This window comes from Benincasa hispida, chromosome 5 (genome assembly GCF_009727055.1).
Source record: "Benincasa hispida cultivar B227 chromosome 5, ASM972705v1, whole genome shotgun sequence".
In the NCBI taxonomy this organism is placed as follows: Eukaryota; Viridiplantae; Streptophyta; class Magnoliopsida; order Cucurbitales; family Cucurbitaceae; genus Benincasa; species Benincasa hispida.
In genome coordinates, this window is record NC_052353.1 from 43972230 (window position 1) to 43997807 (window position 25578).

The following is a 25578-nucleotide window of genomic DNA, read 5'->3' on the forward strand; positions in this document are numbered from 1 at the left end:
AAAAATAGAAATTAAATTGAAAATACTAAAATATTATTACTATAACCCTCACCGTAGATTTTGAAATAATGGGTTTCAGGTTTCTAATGGTGGTATATCAACCTTTTTATTTTCCTATGAAATGTACATGCATATATGGAATACTTGCAAATTTTAAGAGGGACTAAAATGAAATAAATACAAAATTTGGATTTTTTTTTTAAATAAATTTTTTAATAAATAATGACAAAAAAAGGGTTGGGGGAAAGTATTCTAAAAAACAGGTGTTTAAATCGTGTACCGGATACACGATTACACCTTAATCGTGTACCAGGTACAAGAGTACCTGGCCACCTGGCACGACCAGTCTAGCGTGGCAGTCATGCAGGTTTGAATGAGGAAATCGTGTATCGGGTACACGATTACCCTAAATTGTGTACCGGGTACACGATTTCCTCGCATTAAAAACTCCACCCGCCCCTTCTTCTTCCTCACCGAAACGACCCCTTCTTCTTCCTCACCAAAACCAATGATTTCTTCCTCTCACCGATTTTTGCTTTCGTTTTCTTCTTTTATTTTTCTTTTGACTTTCCAAAATCTCGTTGATTTTCCTCACCGAGGCCTCCATTTCACCGAAATCATCCAAAATTTTGATTTTGCTCGATTTTCAGTTCTCCATTAGATCCTCACCAAATCCTCCATTGTAGCAGTTGTGTTGCTTGATTTTCATACCTTTTTGGCTGCCGATTTTTGCTCGTTTCGGTAATATATTTCTTTCTCTAGTTTGGCTTATTTGTATTTATATGTATGTTTTTGCACGTTTTTGGGCTGAGTTTATTTTAAACTTAGTTTATGTATGTACAGTTTATGTATGATTTAGTTTATGTATAGTTTATGTATGATTTAGATTATGTATATTTTTGGGCTGATTTAGTTTATGTATGTTTTTGGGTTGATCTTATATATATATATTTTTATTTGGATTGATTTAAACTTAGAAATCTTATATGTATTTATTGGGCTGATCTTATATGTATATGTTTGTAGATCTTAAATCTTAGATCTTATATTTGTTTATTTGTTTGGGCTGATTTAAATATATAATTTATAAATCTTAGATTTGATCTATTTAAATCTATAATATTTAGATCTTATATTGAAAAAAACATAATAAATATGTCGATACGTCCTGAAGATTTAGTAATTCTTGAACCTAGAAATATGGAGATAGTGACATTGACGTTGAAGTTGATGAATTATTTGGAAACGACAGTAGCGGTGAACATGATCTTGAGTTGTTACCTTCAAAAATATTCACGCAAATAGATTGGGAAATGACAAATTCAACGTGTGAACTAGGTTCTACTTTGGAAGAAAAGAATGTAAGAATAGATAACTGTAGTTTAATACAAAAAGGGATGTTGTTTAATATCAAAGAAGATTTATAACTTGCTGTAAAAAAATATTGTGTGACAGAACACTACGAAATTCAAATCAGGATCTTTGGTATGTTAAATGTAAATCATGGAGGGACGGTTGTGCTTGGAGACTACGGGTATGTCGGTGCAAAACTCATGGGATGTTCGAAATCCAAAATTGGCGTCAAAACTCATAGGAAGAATTAACAATTGCGCATAGGAAGAATTAACAAATGGGCCAGTTGTATCAGATGACTACTTTCCCTGTACAATTCGATTATGGGGCGATTTTATCTCACCTGATGCCACTTACTATTACTGCATGTAAGAGATTTAAAATCAGACATTTTCCATATATATGATATGAATATTGTTTAATATTTATTTTTTTTATTGTACAAAATAATTTTATCGGCGATGTTCAAAATATTCAGTGCAGAACAACTTACCAGAATTGGGTTCAATGTATCAGCAAACATTGGTCAACGTAGAATGTATTATTCAACAAACAAGATGACTCAATGTTACTGATACCGATCAAAGACGTATTCGTCGTAGACGACAGCGACAATGGGGTGAACCTAATTTAGAGGGACACGAAGACAACCCCCATGAGAAGTAAGGGAGAGGGGGTCGTTTTTAAATCCACATTGTATCATTTTCAAATTGTAAATTAAAGAACTAATTGTAAATATTCTTTAATATCATGGTATATTTTTTTTAATATGAGTGCAAGATGTTTTCATTGTAGATTAAATATATAATTAAGTTTAATAATTAAGTTTAAAAATTAAAAAAATAATTATAAGCAATAATGAAGGAATTAAGTTATATAATTAAGTTTAACAATTAACTTTAAAAAAAAAAAATTATAAGCGAATCGTGTACCGGATACACGAATTCGCTTGACCGGTCAACCAACTGACTAGATTAAATGGTACTCGTGTACCACGTACACGAGTATGCCACATGGTAATCGTGTACCGGGTACATGATTACACTACACTAGTTTTGTCAATATTTTCTCAAAACACCTATTCTTAGAAATTGTTTCCCTCCAACCCTATTTTTGTCATTATTTATTAAAAAACATTATTTCAAAAAAAAAATCCAAAATTTGAGACCAAAGAGGAAAAACCCCAAATAAACATTGGGTGGAATTTTATGTATATCCTATTTAAAATCAGCTAAATAAAAATATCTATCTAAAAAAAATTATAGGACAAGTTATCACATAATTCTTTTCAAATAAGTTGAGAAATATAGTAGAAGATAAACAAATAAAATTTGTTCAGATTTAATGAAAATTACCACTATCCATTTGATTCTCACATTTTTCTCTTATTTATGTAACCCTTGCATCGAAAAAAAAGTCATATATGTGAGAAAATGATGCACCAACAATTTTAAAGTAACATTCTAATGGAGTCTAAATTAATTTTTTCGTGAAAAACTAGATTTTAGGTTAAAATGTATGTTTCATCCTTGTGGTTCGAGACCAATGTTAATTTAGTCTTGAAAATTCTAAAAAATTATTTTAAATAATTCATGACTTAATCTAACGAAATGATTATACTTATGTTTTTTACGTAGATTGGATCTTATGTCATTTTGTTTGATTAATTGGCAAGATAAACTGAAAATGGAATTTAGAAATTAAGAACTTTAAAATTAAGAAATAATTTAAAATATTTTTTAAAAATTTATATTTTCTCCAACGTTCTTTAGGGTCCTTTCTACCCCATCCATTCCAAGCACAATATAAATAATTGTCATTTGTAAGTCCTTTAAAATTTCTAATAAAAAACTAGATTTAAAACTGTAGGTTGATGACTTAAAATTAAATGACGTAATGATACAGATTTATATATATATATATATATATATATAATATTATATATATATATAATTTACTGTCACGCTATTTTATATCTAAATTTTTATATAATTTTACCTCTTTTATAAAAGTTTAGGTGAAATATTTGAAACGTTTGGAAGTATGAAGTGTCTTTTTTTAAAAATAAATAAATAAATAAAATAGTTGGCTCCTAGGCTAAAGCAACGGGACAACAGGGGATGTTATCAGCGATGCCTCGCCACATGGACTTTCCTCTTAAAATAAGTGCACAATTTTGAGTAGTTAAAGGTTATTTTTTTGTTTTGTTTTTTTTTTCCTGAAAAGGTGAGAATAGTTAAAGATTAAAAAATACTTATGGTTCCTGAACTTTTATGAAAGGTACAATTTTGTTTAGTAATTTTAGTTGGTAATGATTTAGTTCCAGTACTTTCAAATTTGTTGCATTTAGTCTCCAAATTGTATGACTAACATTTTAACCTTTATATTTTACAATTTATAATAAGGGGTAGTTGCAAAAACTAACAATCAGACCAAAGTATTTGTAAATATAACACAATGCAAAAAAATTGACAGATATATAGAATTTTTTAGATTCTTTCTTACAAATCTATTAGTGATAGACCACATCACTAGTAGGAATCTATTAGTGATGGATCATATGTTGCTGGTAGGAGTCCATCAACGATGGAGTCTATCACTAATAGATTTTACTATATTTACATTTCTTTAAAAATATTGTTATACACTTAATTATTAATCCTAAAAGTGTTACCCAATGCAATTACACTTATAATAATTTAGTCTCTATTATGATAAATTTTTAAAAATTTTGTATCGATTTTTATTACGTAATGACTTACTCTTTATTGTTTATAAATAAATCTGATTTTTAATTATTTTTAGAACAAACTGGGGGTGGAAGATTTGAATCACGGATCTATTGGTCCTCAACATATATAGATTGTTGGAGTGTATATTCTAAAGTCTTGCAGTTTTATGTTAGTTGAATCAATGGTTGATTGATTTTATATTACTTGTGCAATAATCCATTGACCTAATATACAAGGTTATCCGATGTAACTTAAACATGTATATGGAGACATACAAGTGGATCGTGTTTAAGTGATAACCTAAATGATCTGTAATATATGGATATGGTTGGGTATCTTATGCTAGTAATAAAGACCAAACCACAAAATGTTAAGTCTCTTCTTATAAAGTCGTTACTGGAAAAGACTTATATTTCATCAAAATGACCATAAGTGATTTGACCTCTTGAGCGATCATTTGATTTGTATGGGTGAGAGTGACCAGATTTGCCAACTCAATGAGTCTACCATTTTGGGGATTTTGTCTGATTGGGGAGCTGAAAACACAACTACACAAGAATAAATTCACTCATTCCATAGTTAGGGTAAGAAGATAAATTGCTCATTTAAGGATTGATTTTGGTGCTTGAAAAATGGGGCACCTCATCCTCTTGTGGCCTGAGAGGGGTTCGGTCATAGTTGGACTATGACTAATTGTTCATTAGAGGGATTAGTGTACTTAAGGAGTTAGACATAACTATAGGAGTAAAACGATAATTTGACCAAGCTGTATTTACTAGCAATTTGTGAAGGGTCAACACATTGTTGATTGGTTATATCCAATGGACACTGAAATATATTTATAGTGTGAAGAGTTCAGTTGTCGGCCTTTAATAGAGTGACCGACAATTAATGAATATTGATAATTTGATTAAAAGGTTTTAATAAATTAATCTCGTACCATTGGAGCTTTAGGAAGGTCCCTTCGTTACTTTTTAAATTTTAACTAACTCAAAAAGGCGTAGTATTAGATTTTAGATTCAACTTTTCTAAAAATCAACTATTTGCTTAACCATTTAAATAAATATATATATTACAATATTCTTCCATGTTAATATACTTTTCACATATATTTTCATTTTTTTTTTTTGTATAATTAACTATTTTCTTAAAATTTTTATCAAATAATTTAGATTAAACAAAATTATTTAAAATTCAAATCATAAAAAAATTTTAAAAAATATATTATAATAAATTAATTATCAATAGAAAAATAATTAAAATAATTAACCTATTTTGATTAATATAATTAAGTTATACTAAGCACTAATTTATCTAGTACCATAACTAATTTTTTAATTTAAATTTAAAATTTACCAAAGAACGTTTTACTTCTTTTCACATCGATTTTTTAGAAAGCAAAGCTAACCACAATTATTTAACAATCCCAAATTAAGCTTAAACAATTACAAATTAAAAAATTCTAAAACTAAACATTTTTAAAGTGATTTTAACCTTTCATAATCACTCATTTTTTTAATCAAAAGTAATTTTAATCCTACTGTTTTTTAATCTTACATTATCCAAAAAATCAAAACTAATTTGAAATTATAGAATTAACAACTAGAAGTTTCCGTCTTTCAAGCAACTAGCACCCTTTCTTGAAATATGTCAAAATCAAGAGCGAAATTCTCAAATTTATTTCCGACCATTTCCAAAAACTAATTTATATATATATATAGAGACCCAAAATGATGAACACTGCGAAGAGTTTCCATTTACCTTTGAAGGTTTTCAATGGGATGTCCAAATCTAGAACGATCTCCATTCTTCCTCTGATAATTCATTCTTCATTGTCCTCTCTCTCCAATTGATTGATTCTTCAGCGTTGATTCCGCAAGGAAACCTGTAAATCCCACCAGCGATTCGCTTGGAAATGACCGTCGGAACTTCAAAAAAGAGGCAGCGCGTTCAACACTCTGCCTCCACCAGCCGCAATTCCTCCGTCGTCGCCGCTGCCGACTGCTTTCCCTTACCGGATAAGTCTTCAACCGAAGTTTCCAAAAAGCCCCATACTCTCCGCCGTACTTCGTCGTTCTCGTCCATCCCCGCCTTCAACGACGCCTCCACTGCCGATATTGTCCTCCGTCTGTATTCGGAGGTTACTCCTTTTGATTCGTCCGGTTCCGATTCTCTATCGTCTTCCGATGTCCAGATTTATCTTCATTCGCACGTTCTTCGCCGATCGAAGTACTTTTCTGCTCTGTTGTCTGACCGATGGCAGCCTCAGAAGGAGGATGATTCTGGTCCTTTGAGGCTGAGTTTCGGTGTTCCGGCGGCGCAGGGTGCCATGGATAGCCATTTGGCTGTTCTTGAGCTTCTGTATGTTGACGATATGTCGGACGCTATCCATTGCGCGAAGGCTGCGTTGGATCTCCTCCCCGTTGCGCTTAAATTTCTTTTTGAGGATTGTGTGAAGTCCTGTGTTCGATTTCTGGAGGCCGTGCCATGGACGGACGAGGAGGAAAAGAGAGTGATGGGGTTGATTCCGTTTCTGCAGGAGGAAGAATCGATGGAGCTTCTTGCTAGGGTTTCTCCAGGCCGGAATGATTCTTGCGAGGAAATGTTGCAGGGACTGATTTTGGCTGCCATTCATAATTATCCCAATATGGCTTTCGTGAAGGCATTTGTGGCGAAGCTTTTGAAGGATTTTTCGTCAAAGGAGTCAGCTAAGAGAGTGCTGAAGAGGGCATTCGAGACGAGCTTGAAGGTCGTGAAGGAGTCTTTGGAGGAATATTCAAGCCCAAATTTTAGAGGAGACCATAACGAAACGGAGGCCATTCAAAGGCTCAATTTGCACACTGCAATGACGAATGCCAAGCATTTGTCATGGCTGGTTGAGAGGATGATTGAATTGAGGGTGGCTGATGTTGCTGTGGATGAATGGAGTGAACAGGCTTCTTTCACTGCAGATTTACAACGAGCATTTCGAGACGATGGGTGGCGGGGCATTGTGCCGGGGTTTCCTTCGGTTCTTCTGCGATGTACCTCCAAGCTCGCCAATGCGGTTGCTGCTGGTAGCATTTTAGCCAACAAACAGGTACCAATCACTTTGCACAATCTTTCCAACATCACATGAGTAAAAATTAAAATGCTTTTGTTTTCAGTTGCGTTCTATGTATAAATATGCTGTCTTTTGGTGTTTATCTGATTGTCCCAACATCACATTAGTGAAAACTAAAGACTTGAGTGCAAGAGCTTAGAATCAAAGATAAAACAAGAACTAAATAAAGAATCATAGAAAGACTCCAAAGAAACATAAAGAGCTAAGAGCACAAGATATGATATGCTCTACATCATTTAACAGTCAACACGTTTCAGACAACGAAAACTTGATCTGTCTACTCCAATTGCAATTCCAAAATATGAAAACAAAATCCAACCCAAGGTACTATAAGCTGGTACCTAGGCTGTCTTTGGACATTGATTGAGTAAACATTCAGATTTCTGTTTTGTCTCACGCCAGTTAAGTTATTCAACTAATTGGTCCCGACCTTTTTCCCTTACTAACTTCTTGAGTTCAAGCAAGTTATTAACAACACAGTGAGAAACCAAATTAGTCTAGAGGCAGTTTTTGGGAGTAACAGCTTTTTTTGCATTCTTTCTCCAAAGAATAACCAAATTATCATGAAGATGAACGGAAGAACAAAATTAGGCTGTACAATTAATCATAGTGTCCTTTCTTGTAGTCCCTTTGCAAAAATGCTAGGGACATAGATTGGTTTTTTCGTAAAGGTTAGTAGATTCATTCTGTAGTCTCTTTGGTTTAATTAGAAGATGGGTTCTTTAATTTCTAGAAGAAGTATCTATCAAAGCCAGATAGCTGTATTTTCAACCCCCACTCACACACAAATAAGAAAAGAAAAAGAACAAGAAAAGTACGATTCTTTGTATCAAACCCCTGTTTTTTACCCCCAATTTTTCCTTGTTTGTTTGAGGATTTCTTCACTTCCGTTCCTTGTTGGTATCAATGAGGTTGCTTTGCCGAAGTAGAGTTTTATTAACCTGGGTACCACTGTTGGGACATTTTTGATTGATTAGAAAACTGCTTAACTTACTTGGTTTCACTCGGGGTTCCAACTTCTCAGGTTAGAAAGAAACTCGTAAAGCATTGGCTTCCGGTTCTGGTTGTTAGCAAAGATCATTCGCCCTTGCTTGCCAGCAACAAGAACCTGTGTATGGAGCTGGAGGAAACATTCCTGAGAATCATTTCCACACTCCCCTTGTCAGATGCACAGGAGTTGTTGCAGCAGTGCCTTAGCTTTACCCGTAGTGTTGACGATTGCCCGCACCTCTTCAAAGCATTTAACACCTGGTTCCGACGTGCAACACATCCTCCACAGCCAGAGAAACTTTGATGAAAAAGGAACTGTGAGTTGTGATTTCCTACCCTTTCAGTATTGTACATATAGGAAGTGGAAATTTAAAGTTTGTAAATAAACCTAGAAAGATTTCCTTTTGCTACAAGAAATGGTCCATGGATGCTCTTGGTGTACCATTTCTCACAAGCACCATCTTTTTTTCTTTTTTTTTTTTGTTCTAGTTGTGATGTAATTACATAAGAAGCCGATAATTATCTAGTTCTTTTGGAAACTCATCTTTATTTTGTTTTTGTTTTCGTTTGAGCGAAAATGTAAGTTCCATTTTGAGGAATAATTTCACAAGACAGTTTTGCTGGAGGAATGTTCATTTTGTGCTTCCAGAGGGGTGTCCTAAGGTCGTTATTTGTTACCATCTTCGGTCGCTACTTGTTCGCTACTATGTCTTTCTAGCATAGCTGTGATGAAACGTAACAAAATCATCTTACTGTGCAGTAAACTCAGCTGGAACCTGAGTTCAAGGTTAAAAGAAAAGTGAGCTCTTTACAAGGTTTTAAAAAATGGTCTGAATGATGAGAGGCTGGTTGGGAGGTTCATACTCTTTTCCTAGCCCTCTCTGAGGGGCCTAAAATGGTCATCAATAGGGTATGTTAATGTTGCATACTTGATTTGTTTTTTTTGAACAAATTCAACACTTATATATGTTTTTTGATATTCCAATAATCCGGCATATAATAGTGTTGAGATGTTCATGGTGTGGTTTTACTGTTGAACACTATGAATTCGTATTATATGAATTCATATGAAACATAATTGTGGTTGTAAATTGATAAGATTTAAACGGATTGATATAAATTGCAAAGTTGGATAAAATTAAAGGTAAAAGTTTAAATGTTAAAATTGATACAAATGGTAAAGTTGGATGAAATTAAAGGTTTAATGTTACGGGTCAAATTTAGGGCAAAAAATAGCATTTCCCTTCCTTTTAAAGGAAAAAAATTGAAATTAGAAATAGAGTGACAATAATTTGAAATAGTATGGCAATCATAATCTCTAATTTAGGTGTTCTAGTTCTAAGTCAATTTTGTTCAACATTCTACCGAACTTATATTCTAATTGTAGTTTCGAAACAGTGACCTAAAGTTATGTTTGTGTAACGGTCTTATTTTTTTTTTCCAAGTCACTGTGCAATAACTTTTGAACAGGATAGAAATATTTTTGGAACAAAAAGGACAAAATTTTGATTAATTTTTGTAATTTAGCCTTCTTACCTCCCAGCTTCTTAATTAGCCTTTATATCATTGGTGTCTATTTTAGAAGAAGAAGAAAAAAAAAATCATTGGTTTGTGCATTCCTTTGTGGCCATAAGACATCAATAAAGACCCTTTGCCATGTTTGTATGCCAATTAGTCAAGAATCTCTCAGTTTAGAGTTTCAGACTATGTTATGCTATAACAAACATCATAATCGTATAGTGTGACAGATACAATTGCCTATATATGATAAGTTTGAACATTGAAACTAGATATAGATCAAATTAACTAAAACAGCCAAAATATTTTCTCAGTTTAATTTCATGCAACATCGCACTTAACTGATACTAATTAGTCAAACCAATCAAACCATCCCAATTCAATTTCTCCAGTTCATTGGTTTTCTTTCTAAACGTCTTCTTAACTTCCACGATTGGACCCTTACATCTCACAACTAATTTCCATCTCCTAAACCATTGTACAACTTCTTAGATAGGAAAAACTATTCAATGAAAACGTCTTGCGAACACTTCTTTTCCTTTTTTTCTCTCATGATATTTGTGAGTATCCAGGCTAGCTTATGCACACCTCGACTGATCTCACGAGACAATCTGCATGACCCTACAACATTTGGGTCTCAAAGAAAGTAAACACTTTCTTTCCTGTTAGCCATATTCCATCTTGGAAGTTGCAAATACTTTCTTCTCACTATCCAACTCATAGTTCTTCTTAACATATGATCATGACTATCCAGTTTCTCGCCTATAAGAAATAAGCAAAAATTCACTACTTTTTTTAGTGGGGATGTGGCGAAGCCTTTCTCCAACTTAGACTTATCTAATTCCAAATCCAAGCAGAGGTTTGAAACAGATACTAATTGATGATGCTAGAAAGAAAACTACTAGATCCATCGTATCTTTGACGCTACAGCTTAAGCCAGTAACTAAGATCGCCCTATTCTAATTTTAGCCATACCCATATCTGTAATCTAACCATTAAGGATAACGAATGCCTGAAAAACGATAATCCAACCTTTTACAACAAAATTCTGAAGTTTCAATTCAGCACAACATTTTAAAAGTATTGGAAATCATCTCAGGACCCCGTATTTAGAGAATATTGAAAATCAATTGCACGTTATTGAACAAAGTCACGAGCAACAGAGAGATGCCTAACAAAAATCTAACCTCTCAAGGTTTGTATTCTGAGGCTTAAAACAATAGCTCTCTGCATATCCAGAAAATGTGGCCGCATTGCATTATACAATGATCAAAACTAAAAAACAGTTGTCTAAATGATTCTTCCTTGTGATAAAGGTATCTTACAAAGATAAGTAGGAAAGATGGAAAAACCTCACAAGTCCTACGGAGGGTTGTTTCAGCTACCAGTCATTTAGCTGTATTATCAATTACAATTCGTCTTCACCAACTGTTGTGTCACAAAGGTGTCACAAATCCTAAAAGATAAAGTAAAACGATGAAGTTAGGAAATGAACTCAATAGTATATACAAGAGACATATGGTTGACCATTCAAGATGAGAGTTATGGATAGTCATTTCTCGAATGTAATTCATAAACCAAAGAGTACATACCCATAAGATGCAATGTTAGCCAATAACTAATGGGTCACTCAAGGCAAACCGAAGATTTTGTGGGGTTGAGTAGCCTGGGCTCTGACGTGGGAGCTTTGGAAAGAAAGGAATAGAAGGATCTTTGAAGATAAGTCTAACTAACTCTTTTGTTGATTTTGTAACCTTGTACAAATTACTTCGTCTTCTTGGACTCCATGACCACACAAGGTTTTCTTTTCTAACTACAACTTCAACCGAAACCTCCAAAATTGGGAGGAATTGATGATTTATTTATTGAATTTTCTTTTTTTGAGTAGAGGAATTGATGATTTAGTTCTTTTGTGTATTGGCACCTTGCCACTCCGCCCTTAGGTAATATAGTCTGCTGTCCCTTATCAGAAGAAGCTAATAATGGGTCATTTGGTAACGCTTTGGTTTTCCTTTTTCCATTTTTTTTATACATAAGCTTGTATGAACTCTTTTTTGCTGATTCGTATGATTTTGGTTTTTAAAATTTGGAAAAAATTTCCAAAGGATTTTCTGCTAATAAGTAAGAAACTAAACAAAGAAGCTAGTAAGGTATCTTATTTTTCAAAAACAAAATCGTTCTCTGACCAAGTTGAACTTAGAATGGAAAGGAGAAACCACTTTTTGAGGAGTGTTAGAACAGTGGATCCTGCCTGGAAAGAAGCGCGCATTCGCGCTGCCAGAGAGCGTATCGAGGATTTGGAGGGGAGGCTGCAAGCGCTGCGGGCGGAGCAGCAAGCACTCATAGTGCAGGCAGTCACCCACGGGCACCGGGGATACTAGAATATTCCGTCGANGAGGCTGCAAGCGCTGCGGGCGGAGCAGCAAGCACTCATAGTGCAGGCAGTCACCCACGGGCACCGGGGATACTAGAATATTCCGTCGACCAAGAAAAAAAGGCATAAGACGAGTTTTAAGGCAATCAAAATTCAAAAAACACTACATATTCTACAGATGTAAGAAGTTCATTTCCCAACTTCTTTTACTTCATTTTACATCAAATATAGAGGTTTAGAGACAAACTTTAGGAAAAAGAATCAATTTTAGAGGAATGCCTATCACAAATTATGCAGTGCATCGAGAATCCAACAGAAAGTAAGAAAATGGATATATTAACAAAGCAAAATCCCAGATCATATGAACAAAAAACCCTCTCCACATCATATCGCAGATAAAAATGCTCACATTTATAAGAACAACGTAAATAAAGAAATGGAGAATAAAACAACCTTCAGAAAGCCAGCACCAGCAATGCGAGTCGACGGCAATTTTGGACTTCAACCGAGCTGACGCAACGGCGCTATGGAGTGGCATCAGAGACTCCACAGTAGCCAAAGAAGAAACAATCCTGGAGAGAAACAAAGGACGAGCAATGAAAATGGAAGAAAATCAAGTATATTCAGGATCCAGGAAAGGCCAAAAACAGTAAAAATTAACTAAGATCGGGAAGAAATTCCGGCACGTAAACGACTGAATGAAATTACAAAATTTGAAGTGAAAGTACCTGGAAACGGAAGAAAAGCCTCTGGAGGAAGAAGAAACAAGCAATGGATTTAGGGTTTTATGAGCCAATGTTCTGGTGCGGCCGGCCATGGACCTGGAAGCCGCCGCCGTGAGAAGTGATCGGCAAACGGAAGCCATTTCTTAAGATACAATGCTGGAGGCGGGTTTAGCAACGGGCTTTATAGTGAGAAAATTTCTTTGGGTTTTTCTTTGTAAGATCTTTTACAATGACACGGTGTGTTTGGAACATGGTTAATTTAAAAAGTGAGTTATTTTGGAAAAAAATGAAATGTTTAATAATAGTTTAAAATAGTTTTTTTTTTTTTAAATTTTTTTAGTCAAAGATGAATATTATTTTTTTCAAAAAAATAACTTTTTTGAACGAATCTTAATTTAATTGGCATGGAAATGTTTTAGTAGTAAAAAATAACAAAAATTTAAAAGAATATATTTAAAGTTTGTAAATTATAGAAATGAAAATAAGTTAAACCAAGATTTGTAATTTGATAGAAGAAAATTGGGGGAAACTCAATTTTTACTCTAAATCAATTTAGACAGATTTTTCTCTTAAATTCCATACTATAGTTTTATATAAAGATAGAAATTCTTGGCCAAGTTTGAAAAATAAAAACAAATATTTACAACTTTTTTTTTCCAATTTTCAAAATTTCACTTGTTCAAAATAAATTAGAAAATAGATTTTAAAAAAAAAAGAAAAAGAAAAAGAAAAAAGAAGGCTTGTAAGCTTAATTTTTTTAAAAAAAAATCAAATAGTTAGTTATCAAAGAGGGCCTTAATTTTCATTTTCATCCAACTATATCACAATTTTTTTTTTTTTTTTGGAAGAAATCAAGTCAACTTGGGTTGGGCTCAGTTTAGTTGAAGGATTTTTTAGATCCAATCTAATTAATTTGGACGGTAAGTTTCTTCAATCCAAATAATATTTATTAAAAAATGAACCCAACCCAAACATATAACATTTGATTTGGGTTGGTTCTGGTTACTCGGGTCATTCATTGAAATTTTTATTTTAAAAAAAGTAAAAGTTAATATGTAAAAATTTAATTTAATTATTTTCATATATCGAATCAATAATAGAACTCAATTTCAATTTATTTGAGGAAATTTTTATTTCCAAAGTGCAAAGTTGCTGAGAAATTAAATAAAACTAAAATAAATATATGTATATATGATTATATAAGTAAAAAAAATATACTTTTTAAAGTTAATATATAATAAGTTCGAGTTGGTTTGAGTTTATTTTAGATGACCCATCAATCAACCAAACTCATAAAATTTTTATTTATTTGAACACAATCCAACCCAAATGAGTTAATAACCCAATTCAAACCACACATATTGGATTGGGTTGATCAGATATCGGTTTTTTAACACCCTACCTTCTATAAGCTATTACTCTAAATCTTATTAAAAAAAACTTTTATCTTTTGTGTTTAATGAATTATAAAAATATATATGTATCAAATCAATAAATTTCTAGAGACAAATAGCATAATAGTTTTTTTCTTGTTTGGAATTTGTGAATACAAGTAAAAGATGTCCAAAAAATTCATGGGATCGAGCCCTATGAGGACCCGCCCCGAACAAGACGGAGAATCCCTGAATACACGAGGAATGAGAGATTTTTTTTTCTCGTTGCAATTCGGGGCCGAAGATTATATTCCCTGATCTTGCCTCGCCCTAACTTTTGTATATAAATTATAAATTTATAATACATATGCATATATAATATTGTAGACTTTGTTAGGATCATTATGAAGGTTTTAATTATTTAACTTTAAAACTTTATTACTTTAATCTCTTAGATGTTATAATACTTAAGACAGGATGTTCTAATTGTTGAAATTTAATTTATAAAAATTATGAGAATTTAACATTATAATTATATATTTTTTTAAATTGAATGTGTATTATTGTTTCTAATACCAAAATTGATAGTATTTTATTTAAATGAAAGTTGTATTGGATATGTTTAAGGAATTATTGAAAAAATATATTTAATTGAAAAAAATGATTGTGGAAAATTTTCCTCGCGAGGATCAGGGACGAGGACGGGGACGGGGAGGGCTTCCCTGTCCCCGATCCTACCTAGGGACATCTCTAAATACAAGTTATTTAAGGGTCAATTTACGCATGGGTCAAATTTATTTTTATGCAATACTTCATTTTTATTAAAATTAGTGAATTTATAATATTATTACATGTACTCAAAAGTTTTTGTTTTTGTTTTTTTTTTTTTTTTAAAATAATTAACCAGATGTAAAAGTACAAATAACCTTAAAACCTTAAAACTAAATAAAAATAAATCAAACTCAAATTATCTTTTGTCTTTTTTAAAAAGGAAAATAATACTTTATGGGCCATGGGTGTATTGGGCTTGCTCAAATATCCACAATGAAGCCCAAGACCAAGACGCAGCGTTTTATCGACCGGAAATCGGAACTGTTTCAGAGACTCCTGCGATCACAAACCTCAGTAGTTCGTGCATAGAGAAGAAGCATTTTGGAATCCCCACTGTGAGTAGCGGTGAAGAACATTGGCTTACACCATTTCCCATGGCTGCGATCTTAGCTCGGAAATCCCTTCTCGCTCTTCGTGCTCGTCAGCTTGTAAGCAATCTCCTCTTCTTTGCCCTATTTTTTCTACTCTTCCCCTCTCACCCTTTTCCCGGCGATGGACTTGTAAGAGCCCATTGCTTCAATATGGACGATTCTGAGATTTTCTTCTGTTTTGGGATTTCTAGTGTTTGTAATTCAATCGAGGTTTTCTTGGTGCTGTTTTTTCTTATTAGTTTTTGATATTCGAGTCGTAGAACAGATGGGGTCTTCGTTTCCCCTTTTTTTTTTTTTTTTTTTTTGAATCATACAATTATGGTTATTGGGAATTGTTGTGTGTAATTTATTTTTTCCGTTGGGTCAACATTTTTTATATGGAAATGGTATTGCGTGTCCTTTCTTTTCCCTAACTTGGAAGGATTTGATGTTTTTAATCGTCCCATTTTGAGGGAGATTATGTTAGAACGAGGAACTTGAAGTACTAAATGCTTGCAGACTAGGTAGTTGATGGTTAGGGGGTTTATACAATGCAATATCCTGAACTTTTCTGGAACAACGTAGGCTGTAATCTAGATATGTCGTAAAGATCTGTAGATGGTTTTCGGAATTTTGGGGGAGATGTTCAAGACTGTGAATTATGCGTTGTATGTTTTTTCCTTGAATTATATCAATGTGTTCACGGTTGGGGGAGAAAAAGAGAGATTAGTAGTATGGTGTTGTGCGTCTTATTTTTACTGAATAACCAATTACTTAGTCTGTAATCTTTATTATTTATCTATTTCTACGTTGGGGTGGGAGGGTTCTGTTCAATGTTCACCTTTGAAGGCCTTTTAGTGTTATTTTCTTTGATCTGAATATTTCACTTTGACATTTGATGATAAATATTATCTCCTAAGATTTAGTTATCATGGAGGTATTTACAATATTGATTGAAAACTTGATGGGAATTATGCCATAGATATCGTATTCCTCGATTCTGATTGTTGTAACAACTTTTTGTTACCCTTTACTTCATTTATCATGTGTATAATCTACTGTTGTTAGGCCGTCTCAGGACAAGCACTGCAAGGTTCTCCTTTTCATGGTCTCCGGTCAAGTGCACACTTGTACAGTACCAAAAAAGGTTTTGTTTCTAGTTATCATCATCTTAACAAAGATTTTGTATTACCATATTGGCATAGCAGCATAATTAACGGTTGAAGCTGAACTAAGCAGTTTGTAGTTGATCTGCGAGACACATACTTATGCGTTTTATTTCTGCCAGAATGGTGCTATAGATTTTTTTTGTTTGCTTAAAATTATTTTCCATATCATTACTCCTGCAGAAGATGAAGAAAGAGAGCAGCTTGCCAAGGAGATCTCGAAGGATTGGAGTTCTAGTATTTTTTTATTTCCTTCCATCGTTTCTTCACTATTTCCCTTTAAATATTTTTCGGTTGTTTGTTCTATTATATTTCGTTCTTATGAAATTAATTTCCTGGCTATTTTTAGTTTTTGAGCGTAGCATAAACACACTATTTCTCACTGAAATGGTCCGGGGTCTGATGCTGACTCTTAAATACTTCTTTGAGAAAAAAGTCACTGTAAGTGTCTTCCAATCAACTTTCTTTGGCTCTAAGCTAAAATTCTTGGTGATCCTGATTTCTGATTATTGTAAATGTGTCATGCAGATCAATTATCCATTTGAGAAAGGCCCTCTAAGTCCTCGTTTTCGGGGAGAGCATGCACTCCGACGATATCCAACTGGAGAAGAACGATGCATTGCATGCAAACTTTGTGAAGCTGTAAGAATCTGAATCTATATTTAACTTTTTGTTTGAACATGTAGTTCTACAACTTTATGTTAGAGAAATCTTTATATTTCTTGCCATCATTGATTTTAGGTTTAATTACAAGTTTAGTCCCTAAGGGGTTGTTTGAGGCGCTGAGTTGGTTATTGTAGTTAGTGGGTTATAATAGTTTGTAGGTTATAATAGTTTGCACATAATAGTCTGTGTTTGGGGTGTAGACTATTTTAATCTGGATAGGAAATGGTAAACATTGTAAGAGAGAGAGGATGAGTAGGAAATAGTAAACAAGGTAACAAAGAGGGGTTTGAAATAGTAATACTGTAGTTAAATTGTAGGTTATATAGTTGGAAACACTAATTATTATAATTGGGCCCCCAAACATGGTGTTAGCTATAATAGCTCACTCCATCCACTTGAAGTTGGGACCCAAACACCTTTAAGGTTTGTATCTATTGGATCATTGAACTTCTTTCAATTTATCCCTTGACTTTAAAAAGTGCCTAATAGATTTTTAAAATTTCGACCATTAAGTTTTTGAACTTCAAAAAGTATCTAATGAATTCTTAAGCTTTTAATTTTGTGTCCAATAGGTCCTTGACCTATTCGACATATTTTTTTAATTTCACGTATCTAGTATCTACTTAACATAAAATGAAATTCTAGGATTCCATCAGAGATAAAATTCAAGTTTATATCTAATTGATCAATTATCAATAATTTTTTTTATATGAAGGTCCTATTAGATACAAAATTGATGTTCAAGGACTTGTTAGCGCACTATAGCTTGGTTGATATTTTACTGTCCCTTGATGTTTTGAAGTGCATATTGTAATATTTTGTCGAAGTTGAAATCTTACTAGGATAGAATGTATCTAAGGTGATCGTGCATGGCTTTAATCCTTGACTGAAGAGTGTATTTGAGAGGGGTTCTCTAAGAGATGCAACTTTGACAGCTATTTGTGCTTATATTTCTCATCATTGGTTTATTAAGATCGACTGCATCTGCATGGTAGTTTTGCTTTGTAACCTCGTAACACAGTGGATAATAACATATTCACATTTTAAATTTTATGCAGAACTTTGATAATGTTACATAAACCATAATAGTTTAGCAGGCCATGCTTAAAATATTTATGGTTTTGATCTCGTGATAAATTAAATACTTCGAAATGATACATTTGAGTGTACACTTATCTGATCATTACTTTGAGTTGTGGCTTTGAACTTATGTCTGTTATTCTATTTTGATTTTCTTGTTAGATTTGTCCTGCTCAAGCAATCACAATCGAAGCTGAGGAACGGGAAGATGGTAGCCGTAGAACCACAAGGTGATCACACCTCCAAGCCATCTCTTTATTGTTATTTCTGTGTCCCTAACTAGTTTTAATTTTTAGGTATGACATTGACATGACCAAATGCATCTACTGTGGGTTCTGTCAAGAGGCATGCCCTGTTGACGCGATTGTTGAAGGACCCAACTTTGAGTTTGCTACAGAGACTCACGAGGTTGATCTTATTATGTTTTGAATATTATAATAAGCTTCTAACCTTGCTGAAGTATGTTAGCCTCATAGTTCTGTGATGTTGTAGGAGCTTCTCTATGACAAAGAAAAGTTGCTCGAGAATGGAGACCGCTGGGAGACCGAGATCGCAGAAAACCTCAGATCTGAAAGCCTCTATCGCTGATACATTTTCCCATGGTGCACTCTGGATATGACTTTTCTTAGTGCGTTCATAATAAGATAAACCTGAGCATGGTGTTGAAATTTTTTTTGTATTCTTGGTGTGCATGAGTCGAGAACATAATTCTTGCTGCTTACTACGGCCCAAGTTTGGGATTTTTCTCGGTATCTTTTGTTTTTCTTCCCAATAAAAATGGGAATGTATGGTTTCTCATGCGGTTGTAATGTAGGTAAAAATATGAACAATACCATCGATATATCTTCAATGTTCTTCCCGACTTCATGCTCTGGTATTGAGTTTGGAAAGAGAAAAAAAAAAAAAAGAAAAGAAAAGAAAAGAAAAGAAAAGAAAAGACCAGAAAATTTCATAGAATGCCCATTTGAATTCCCTTTTATTGAGTTCGAGTATTCCAATATACATTTGAATTTAAGATAAATGAAGATGGATATTGTTAGAATTAAGATAGAGTAACACTTGAAAGGTACTAAATTAGAAGAGATGTCTATTTTCTCTAGGGAAGTGGTGCTTTGTGGAGACATGTCCCGAATAGGGTAGAGAATTCTTGTTTAGGTGAAGGGGGTAGGAGAAATTTTTATTTTTTGCAAGCTAAAAGGGGATGGGGAATCTCTGTCTTGATTCTCGTGAAATTAAATGGAAAGGTTTATGAGAGTGGAGAATGAAATAAGAGGTGAGGATGGGGTCGGAACCCATCCCTGCCTCTAGGGTTGTTTATAGTACAATATTTCACTTTTGCATTCTTTATGAATATTTATAGAAGCTCTTGTTGTTTTCATCGAAGGTTGTCCCCAGCCATCAACGTGGAAAGCTGATGGGCTTGGACATCAACGGCTAGTTATTGTTGTTTGCTTGTATTATTGATCAACTTTTTCTTGGCCAATCATTAGCCCTTTATCTCCAGTGATATTAAGCATGTTATTGAATCCCCATTCAACAAATTGTGGAGATACGTTGAAACAAGATGCACCTTCACATGATTATCGACCACAATCAAGAATCGATAAGACAATAAAATTTTCGTTTTAATGAGGAAATATTGAAAGTAACATTTTATTATTTATGGGGTTGGAAGATTTTCTTTTGGGAGGCAAAATGCTTGTTTCGCATTAGAGAGAAGTACAATTTGTCTTTTTCCTTCCCCATCGATGCACTGATTGATGCCACGGTTTGACATGAATTGCTGGCCTTTATGGGGTATCCCCATTGCAAGATAACCCCTTCGACTTATTTTCAGGTATATGAAATGTCATGGCAAAACCAACTCCATTACCATATCATCAAGTGAATTAGTTTAATTAGTAGGCAAAAGATTAGTCATTGTCTGAAGTATGTTTTTCTTGCATCTCTCATCTGTACAATTCAGAGGGTGCCACATTGTAGTTACATTAAAGAGAATTTTATGAGAAGTATATGGGTGATACACTGATACTTTGTAGCCACAGTTTATGTCCACCCTTGTCTTTAGCTGAGACTGCTAATTTAACTTGTCAGCGTAGTTCTTTTATTGCGTTTTTTTGGTCCTGAAATCCCTCTGCTGCGCATCGATCAACACTTGTCAATCATCACTGTTTCGTTCTAACCTTCTTAACTGTTTACCTGGAAAGAAAATCATTAGATACAACAAGTAGACACTTCGGTAAAAGTAGTTGATAAGTGAAAAGCATTCCTTACCTTCTCTCTGTTGGGAAGGTCTTTTGTTCTCGAACGTTGTTGGATGGCTACTAATTATCATAGAAACAAGACTCGATCCATCCCGATAGTCGTGGCATAAGAACAAGTTTGAACTTTTCTTCTGTGTCATATTCTTTTAAGTAGGGAGGTAATTTGAAAGTTTAAGTATCAAATCACTCCTCTCTATTTTCACTCAAAAAGTCATCAATTTTACTCGAGTCAATAGAGTTGTGAGTTGTATGGGCAAGGGAGAGAGAACCATCTACGTTACCAGATTCAAATCTTTGGCGTTTTTCCACTATATCTGCAACCTTGTTCTTAAACTCTTCATCAGTGCAAGCTAACATAGAACGTAAATTGATATTTATACGATTTTCAACTAGAACTTGATGCCTCGGGATGATGCGCCCCTCCAGAGAATAGCTGAAAAACCTGATTAATATCATAAAAATTTTAACCCGACAAAATTATGGCTTCATTGTACATCAAATGAACATGTTGAGCCAAAGGTCCTGGTTTTCTAGCTGAATTTTACTTCAACTTAGTTGAAAAATCACCTTAGCTAATGAGAAGTTAATATATGCATATGCTGATTCTTACCTTGGAAAGTCTATAAGATCTTGCAGAGGGCGAACCATGGTTCTCCGCAAATATTGATACTTCGGTCGAAGAATGTCGATATTATATCGGAGCAGCATAGGAAAATCAGTAATCATTTCTCCTAGATTCCGAGTATATATGCCGAGCGACAGAAAATACTTGAGATTGACCTCAAGCTTATGTACTATGCTATAACCAAAAAGTTCTGGCCCCAAAGCTATAACTTTCCCAATGTCTTTCTCCCTGACTCCTGCTTTGGTCATCAAGAATATGACCTGCATGGTTTTGCAGTTAAGGCTGTTGAGCATATCTTAATGAAAAATTTGATCTACTCTTATATTAGCAGAGGAGAAGGCATATAGTGTTTCTAGAAAGGAGAAACCACGTAACATTCTACATATTTGACATGAGATAATGCTTTGTTCGTCACCCACAATTTGAAAAACAGGAGAAATGAGGGAAAAATGGATATGATCAACTGTTCAATAGATGCAAGAAATACGAAGTAGGATGAAGGAAGTCCAAACAATCCTTACTATCTCGCTCATGTGTTATAGAGTACATCTGTGGATAACACACGAACTCGATTTTGGGAAGGGAAAGTAAGAAAATAGGACTGAGATTATATTGCAATATCATAGAGAAAAGACGCTCATCACACGAACTCGATTTTGGGATTGGAAAGTAAGAAAATAGGACTGAGATTATATTGCAATATCATAGAGAAAAGACGCTCATACTTACTATCGCCATTTATGATGTCTCTCTCTCTCACAAACTTCTTGTCCCATTAACCCCTCATCCATATTATAACCAGCCTTTCATGAGCATTCTTAATAAACTCTTTTTACAATGAATAATATTCCCCTAATATCCTAACAATATCCGTAAGATCTAGCCTAATAGCATTCCTAACAATAACTTGTCTCCTGAAAAAGAAACTGCAGTGTATACCATTTTCATATCAACTGGACAACGATGCACCGAAGGAAAAAAATGATAAACACGGCATAAAGATACCACAGATAGAAATTCCTAATGTCAATATATGGGAATTATTTCTTGGTGGTTCAATTCAACAAATAAATAAGGTGAACTATATAGTACATAAAGACAGGATACAGAGGATAATAACTCACAACTGGACGAATTTTCTTGTACAGGCTGAATGTCAATAATGATGGAAATTTCACAAGCATGTTACTAATCCCGTCATCTCGAACTCCTACGTCTTTGAAGAACTGCACCTTCATCACATCAAAAAAGGGGAAAAAAAAAAACCTTAATCATAGATATTCATTCAGTATGTAAATTTGAACATGGTTATGGCACGACAGAATCATATCCATATTTAGCTAGATAATCTTCATTATCCAGTTCATTTTTTGTTGTAAAATATGGACATGAAACTTTGAAACAAATTCACCATGAGACATAAAAGAAATACCTTTGGCACAATGATTCTCTCCAGATCAAGGCAGAAAACCACTGGCTTGATTGTAAGCATCCTCCTCAAACCATCTTTGGAAATTCCAAGATAGTAGAAATACTTAACAAGAGGCTTCCATTTATCCTCAATGCTACAATTCATCAAATGTGGTTTGTACGCAAGTAATTTTCCTACATCCTCAATCTCAAGGCCAAACTCCTTTAAATAGTTGACCTGGATGAATATGATGACTAACACCTCATGTTAGTGATTACCCTATCGGATATGTGATTCATATATCAATACATTTCATAGAAGAGAAAATCTTAAGTACATCATTCCCACTTCTTTGAAAAGGTAGAAAGCAAGGTCAATTTGAAGAAAATGAGCTGGAATAGAAATTAAAATACCACTGCAACTAGAAATCCTTGGATCGTCATCATCCAAACTTCCCTCTCCTCATTCTCAGGGCATTACACATTTTACATGTGATATATCAGCATTTAAGGACTAAAGACACAATGGACATGTTACTTCAAATTCAAATGAACAAACCAACATTAACATAATAAGCATGCAGTATTTTTTTTAATGTGGTTATCAACCAAATATCGTTCAAAGTTCAGAAACGTAATTTAAACTTTTTAAAGGACAGGGATTAAGTAGAAACAATGCACCAAATTCAAAGGATGAATTACAATTGAACAGAATCTGATTAAAGATCAGAAAGAAAGCAACGTACCTTTTGGTTCATATCTTCAACTGTATACTGTCCAAGCACCTTGGGGTAATCAAAGACCATTGTGCCAAAGTCTCTGTCGTTCATTCCCATATTCAAGAAGAACTCCACACGAGTTCTCAGTTCTTCCATGCTGTAAGATAACAAGTAAGGACATCGACTCATGACAAATCCCATCCAAACCATTCTAACACCATTACTCTCCAAGTAATCCACAATCTCATCTAATTCCTCATTGCTGCGTTCCAATATGTTCCCTCCAGCTTTCGTGAGTGTAAGTCCAAGATATCCCCCCTTCACAAGAATTCCTTTCAGCCATTCCACAAGACGTCTAATAGATTCAAGCTTTCCCTTCGACATGCAAATGAGCTTTCCTATCTGTGGATATGACAATGAGTTATGCTTCAACCACCTGGAAGATGAAAGGTGAGTTTGGTATGGTGACAAGTCCTTCTAGCCAATTACATGCCCTTATCAAAACTTTCTAGGTAATCAGTTATTTGATTTTGAAAATCTTAAACTCAGTACTTGTAGTACTTCTTACAGAGTGCTTCAGTGAAAGCTAATTCTCATAATTAACTCTAAAACTCGCATGAATTCAGGGAAAATCTCTCAAGAGTCAAGACAGAAAACATGAATTATGAAACCACTTGGAGCTCTATCATGCTTGTGGGGTTATTCAACCATCCCAATTCTAATTCTTCCCACAAGAAACCAAGGACCTAATAGATAACATAAAACAAACAAAACCCAAATAGCTTTTTGCTCCCATTCCATTTACCTGATAAGTGGTACAACATCTGAATCTTCAATGACGGTCTTAGCACGAACATTGAACGACAAATGAGCAAATTCAGGGGACTGTTTCATGGACGCAGCTTGAATCATCACAAAATCAATGAAATCAGACAACCACCCAAGCAAATTGTTGGTGTAAGTAATTCCAAATTTCCCCTTTCGCATCGCCTCTTTAAAGATCTCAGAGGTTACCTTCCGGCGAATCTCGAGAGCCCTCCTTATCATCTTCCGGTCATCTTCACCATAAAACTCACTTCCTCCATTTCGAAACAGAGATTGCAGGGGAGGAAGAGAAGAACCCACATCGAAATCACTCGGGGATTGAACATATAAGGATCCAGGAAATTGGGGGGTTCGTTTTCTCACAAGCGAGAGCTCAAGAAGCTTCACTCTCTCTTCTTCGGGCAAAGGGGGTTCTGGGTTTTGTGGATTAGGGGATTCGCCGGAAGATAGGTAGTGCTTGAGAAGGGAGGCGGATTTGGAATTGTGTTTGCGGGGTTTGGGATAGATGTGATCGGAGACGCTGGTGGATGGTTTTTCTGTCGGATTGTTGGGGCGGAGATCGGCGGAGGAGACGGTGGCGTTGGGTTTGTGGGTGGAGGGGAAGTGGAAGACATGGGAGAGAGGATTTGGAGGGCGGAAATGAAGAGGATGGAGGTGGGGATGTGGGTTTGAGTACAGAGATGAAGAAGATAACATTATGGCTTTGGTTTTGCTCAGAAATGGCGGCTGCTCCGGCTGTTAACAAGATAGGAATCTGGTTTGAAGTGGGAAGTTCTTTTCTTTATTATTTTTGCTTTCTTTTTCAACGGCCAAATTCTCTTTAAGATATAAGGTTCAAACCTTGAAATATCATTGTTTTTGTTTTTGTTTTACCATAAGTGGATAGGGATTGAGAATTGAATCTCGATCTCAAGATTGATTGTATGGATGACCTAAATTTTACACTTGAAATATCGTTTGACTCAAATTTTGTGAATAAGGATCCATAACCTTTTGCAAATTTCGTGAATAAGGATCCATAACCTTTTGCTTGCATTAATCCACTCACTCCTTTGTATTTGTACTCTTCCCTCTTCATGCTCACGTTCATCTAATATAATACAATACACTATTACTCTCATGTATTAGATCAATTTTTTCTTTTCTCCTCTCTCGCATTCACATTCATCCATTTTCTCATTAGCACTTGTGGTCGTGCTTGTTACTCGATAAAAAACATTATCGAGTGATTTTCTTTCTTTATTTTTGTTTTGTTTTGTTTTATTTTTGTTTTAGCACAATATATGATATGAGGATTCCAATTGCAAACCTCTTGACAAGTAGTTTATGACATCAACAAAAAGTTATTTTACATCATTCTTAGAATATAGGTCTAATGTCATTTTAAGAGTGGAATTTGGGTAATCTTTAACATCTATGTTTTAGTTTTTATATTGGTGAATCTTAGAATTGTACTAATTTAAATTCTAAACAT

General features: G+C 34.2%; 4 protein-coding genes across 6 annotated transcripts; 2 read left to right on the plus strand and 2 right to left on the minus strand.

Moving 5' to 3' along the window:
* Window positions 1-5772: 5772 nt before the first annotated feature.
* LOC120077813 (BTB/POZ domain-containing protein At3g05675-like) lies at window positions 5773-8721 on the plus strand. The gene is made up of 2 exons (XM_039031875.1): window positions 5773-7164; window positions 8213-8721. The coding sequence occupies exons 1-2, from the start codon at window positions 6001-6003 to the stop codon at window positions 8480-8482; spliced, it is 1434 nt and encodes a 477-aa protein (XP_038887803.1). The 5' UTR covers window positions 5773-6000; the 3' UTR covers window positions 8483-8721.
* A 2083-nt stretch (window positions 8722-10804) lies between these two features.
* Window positions 10805-13006, minus strand: LOC120077814 (protein NUCLEAR FUSION DEFECTIVE 6, mitochondrial). Its single transcript, XM_039031876.1, has 3 exons — window positions 12799-13006; window positions 12524-12642; window positions 10805-11152 (listed from the first exon to the last, which is right to left on the minus strand). Exons 1-3 carry the CDS (start codon window positions 12933-12935, stop codon window positions 11133-11135), a joined length of 276 nt encoding a protein of 91 aa, XP_038887804.1. The 5' UTR covers window positions 12936-13006; the 3' UTR covers window positions 10805-11132.
* Window positions 13007-15265: 2259 nt separating this feature from the next.
* On the plus strand, window positions 15266-19200 carry LOC120077805 (NADH dehydrogenase [ubiquinone] iron-sulfur protein 8-B, mitochondrial). The gene is made up of 8 exons (XM_039031847.1): window positions 15266-15427; window positions 16418-16496; window positions 16699-16752; window positions 16865-16956; window positions 17044-17157; window positions 18424-18491; window positions 18558-18669; window positions 18754-19200. The coding sequence occupies exons 1-8, from the start codon at window positions 15374-15376 to the stop codon at window positions 18847-18849; spliced, it is 669 nt and encodes a 222-aa protein (XP_038887775.1). The 5' UTR covers window positions 15266-15373; the 3' UTR covers window positions 18850-19200.
* Window positions 19201-20135: 935 nt separating this feature from the next.
* Window positions 20136-24916, minus strand: LOC120077804 (transcription termination factor MTERF2, chloroplastic). Of its 3 annotated transcripts, none has more exons than XM_039031845.1 (7): window positions 24085-24916; window positions 23307-23715; window positions 22583-22798; window positions 22275-22376; window positions 21136-21410; window positions 20536-20967; window positions 20136-20460 (listed from the first exon to the last, which is right to left on the minus strand). In XM_039031845.1, exons 1-6 carry the CDS (start codon window positions 24798-24800, stop codon window positions 20709-20711), a joined length of 1977 nt encoding a protein of 658 aa, XP_038887773.1. In that variant the 5' UTR covers window positions 24801-24916; the 3' UTR covers window positions 20136-20460; window positions 20536-20708. The 3 variants fall into 3 exon arrangements, with proteins under 3 accessions (XP_038887773.1, XP_038887772.1, XP_038887771.1); XM_039031844.1 differs by having other exon boundaries at window positions 20136-20452; window positions 22275-22382; XM_039031843.1 differs by having other exon boundaries at window positions 22275-22382.
* Between the last annotated feature and the right edge of the window lie 662 nt (window positions 24917-25578).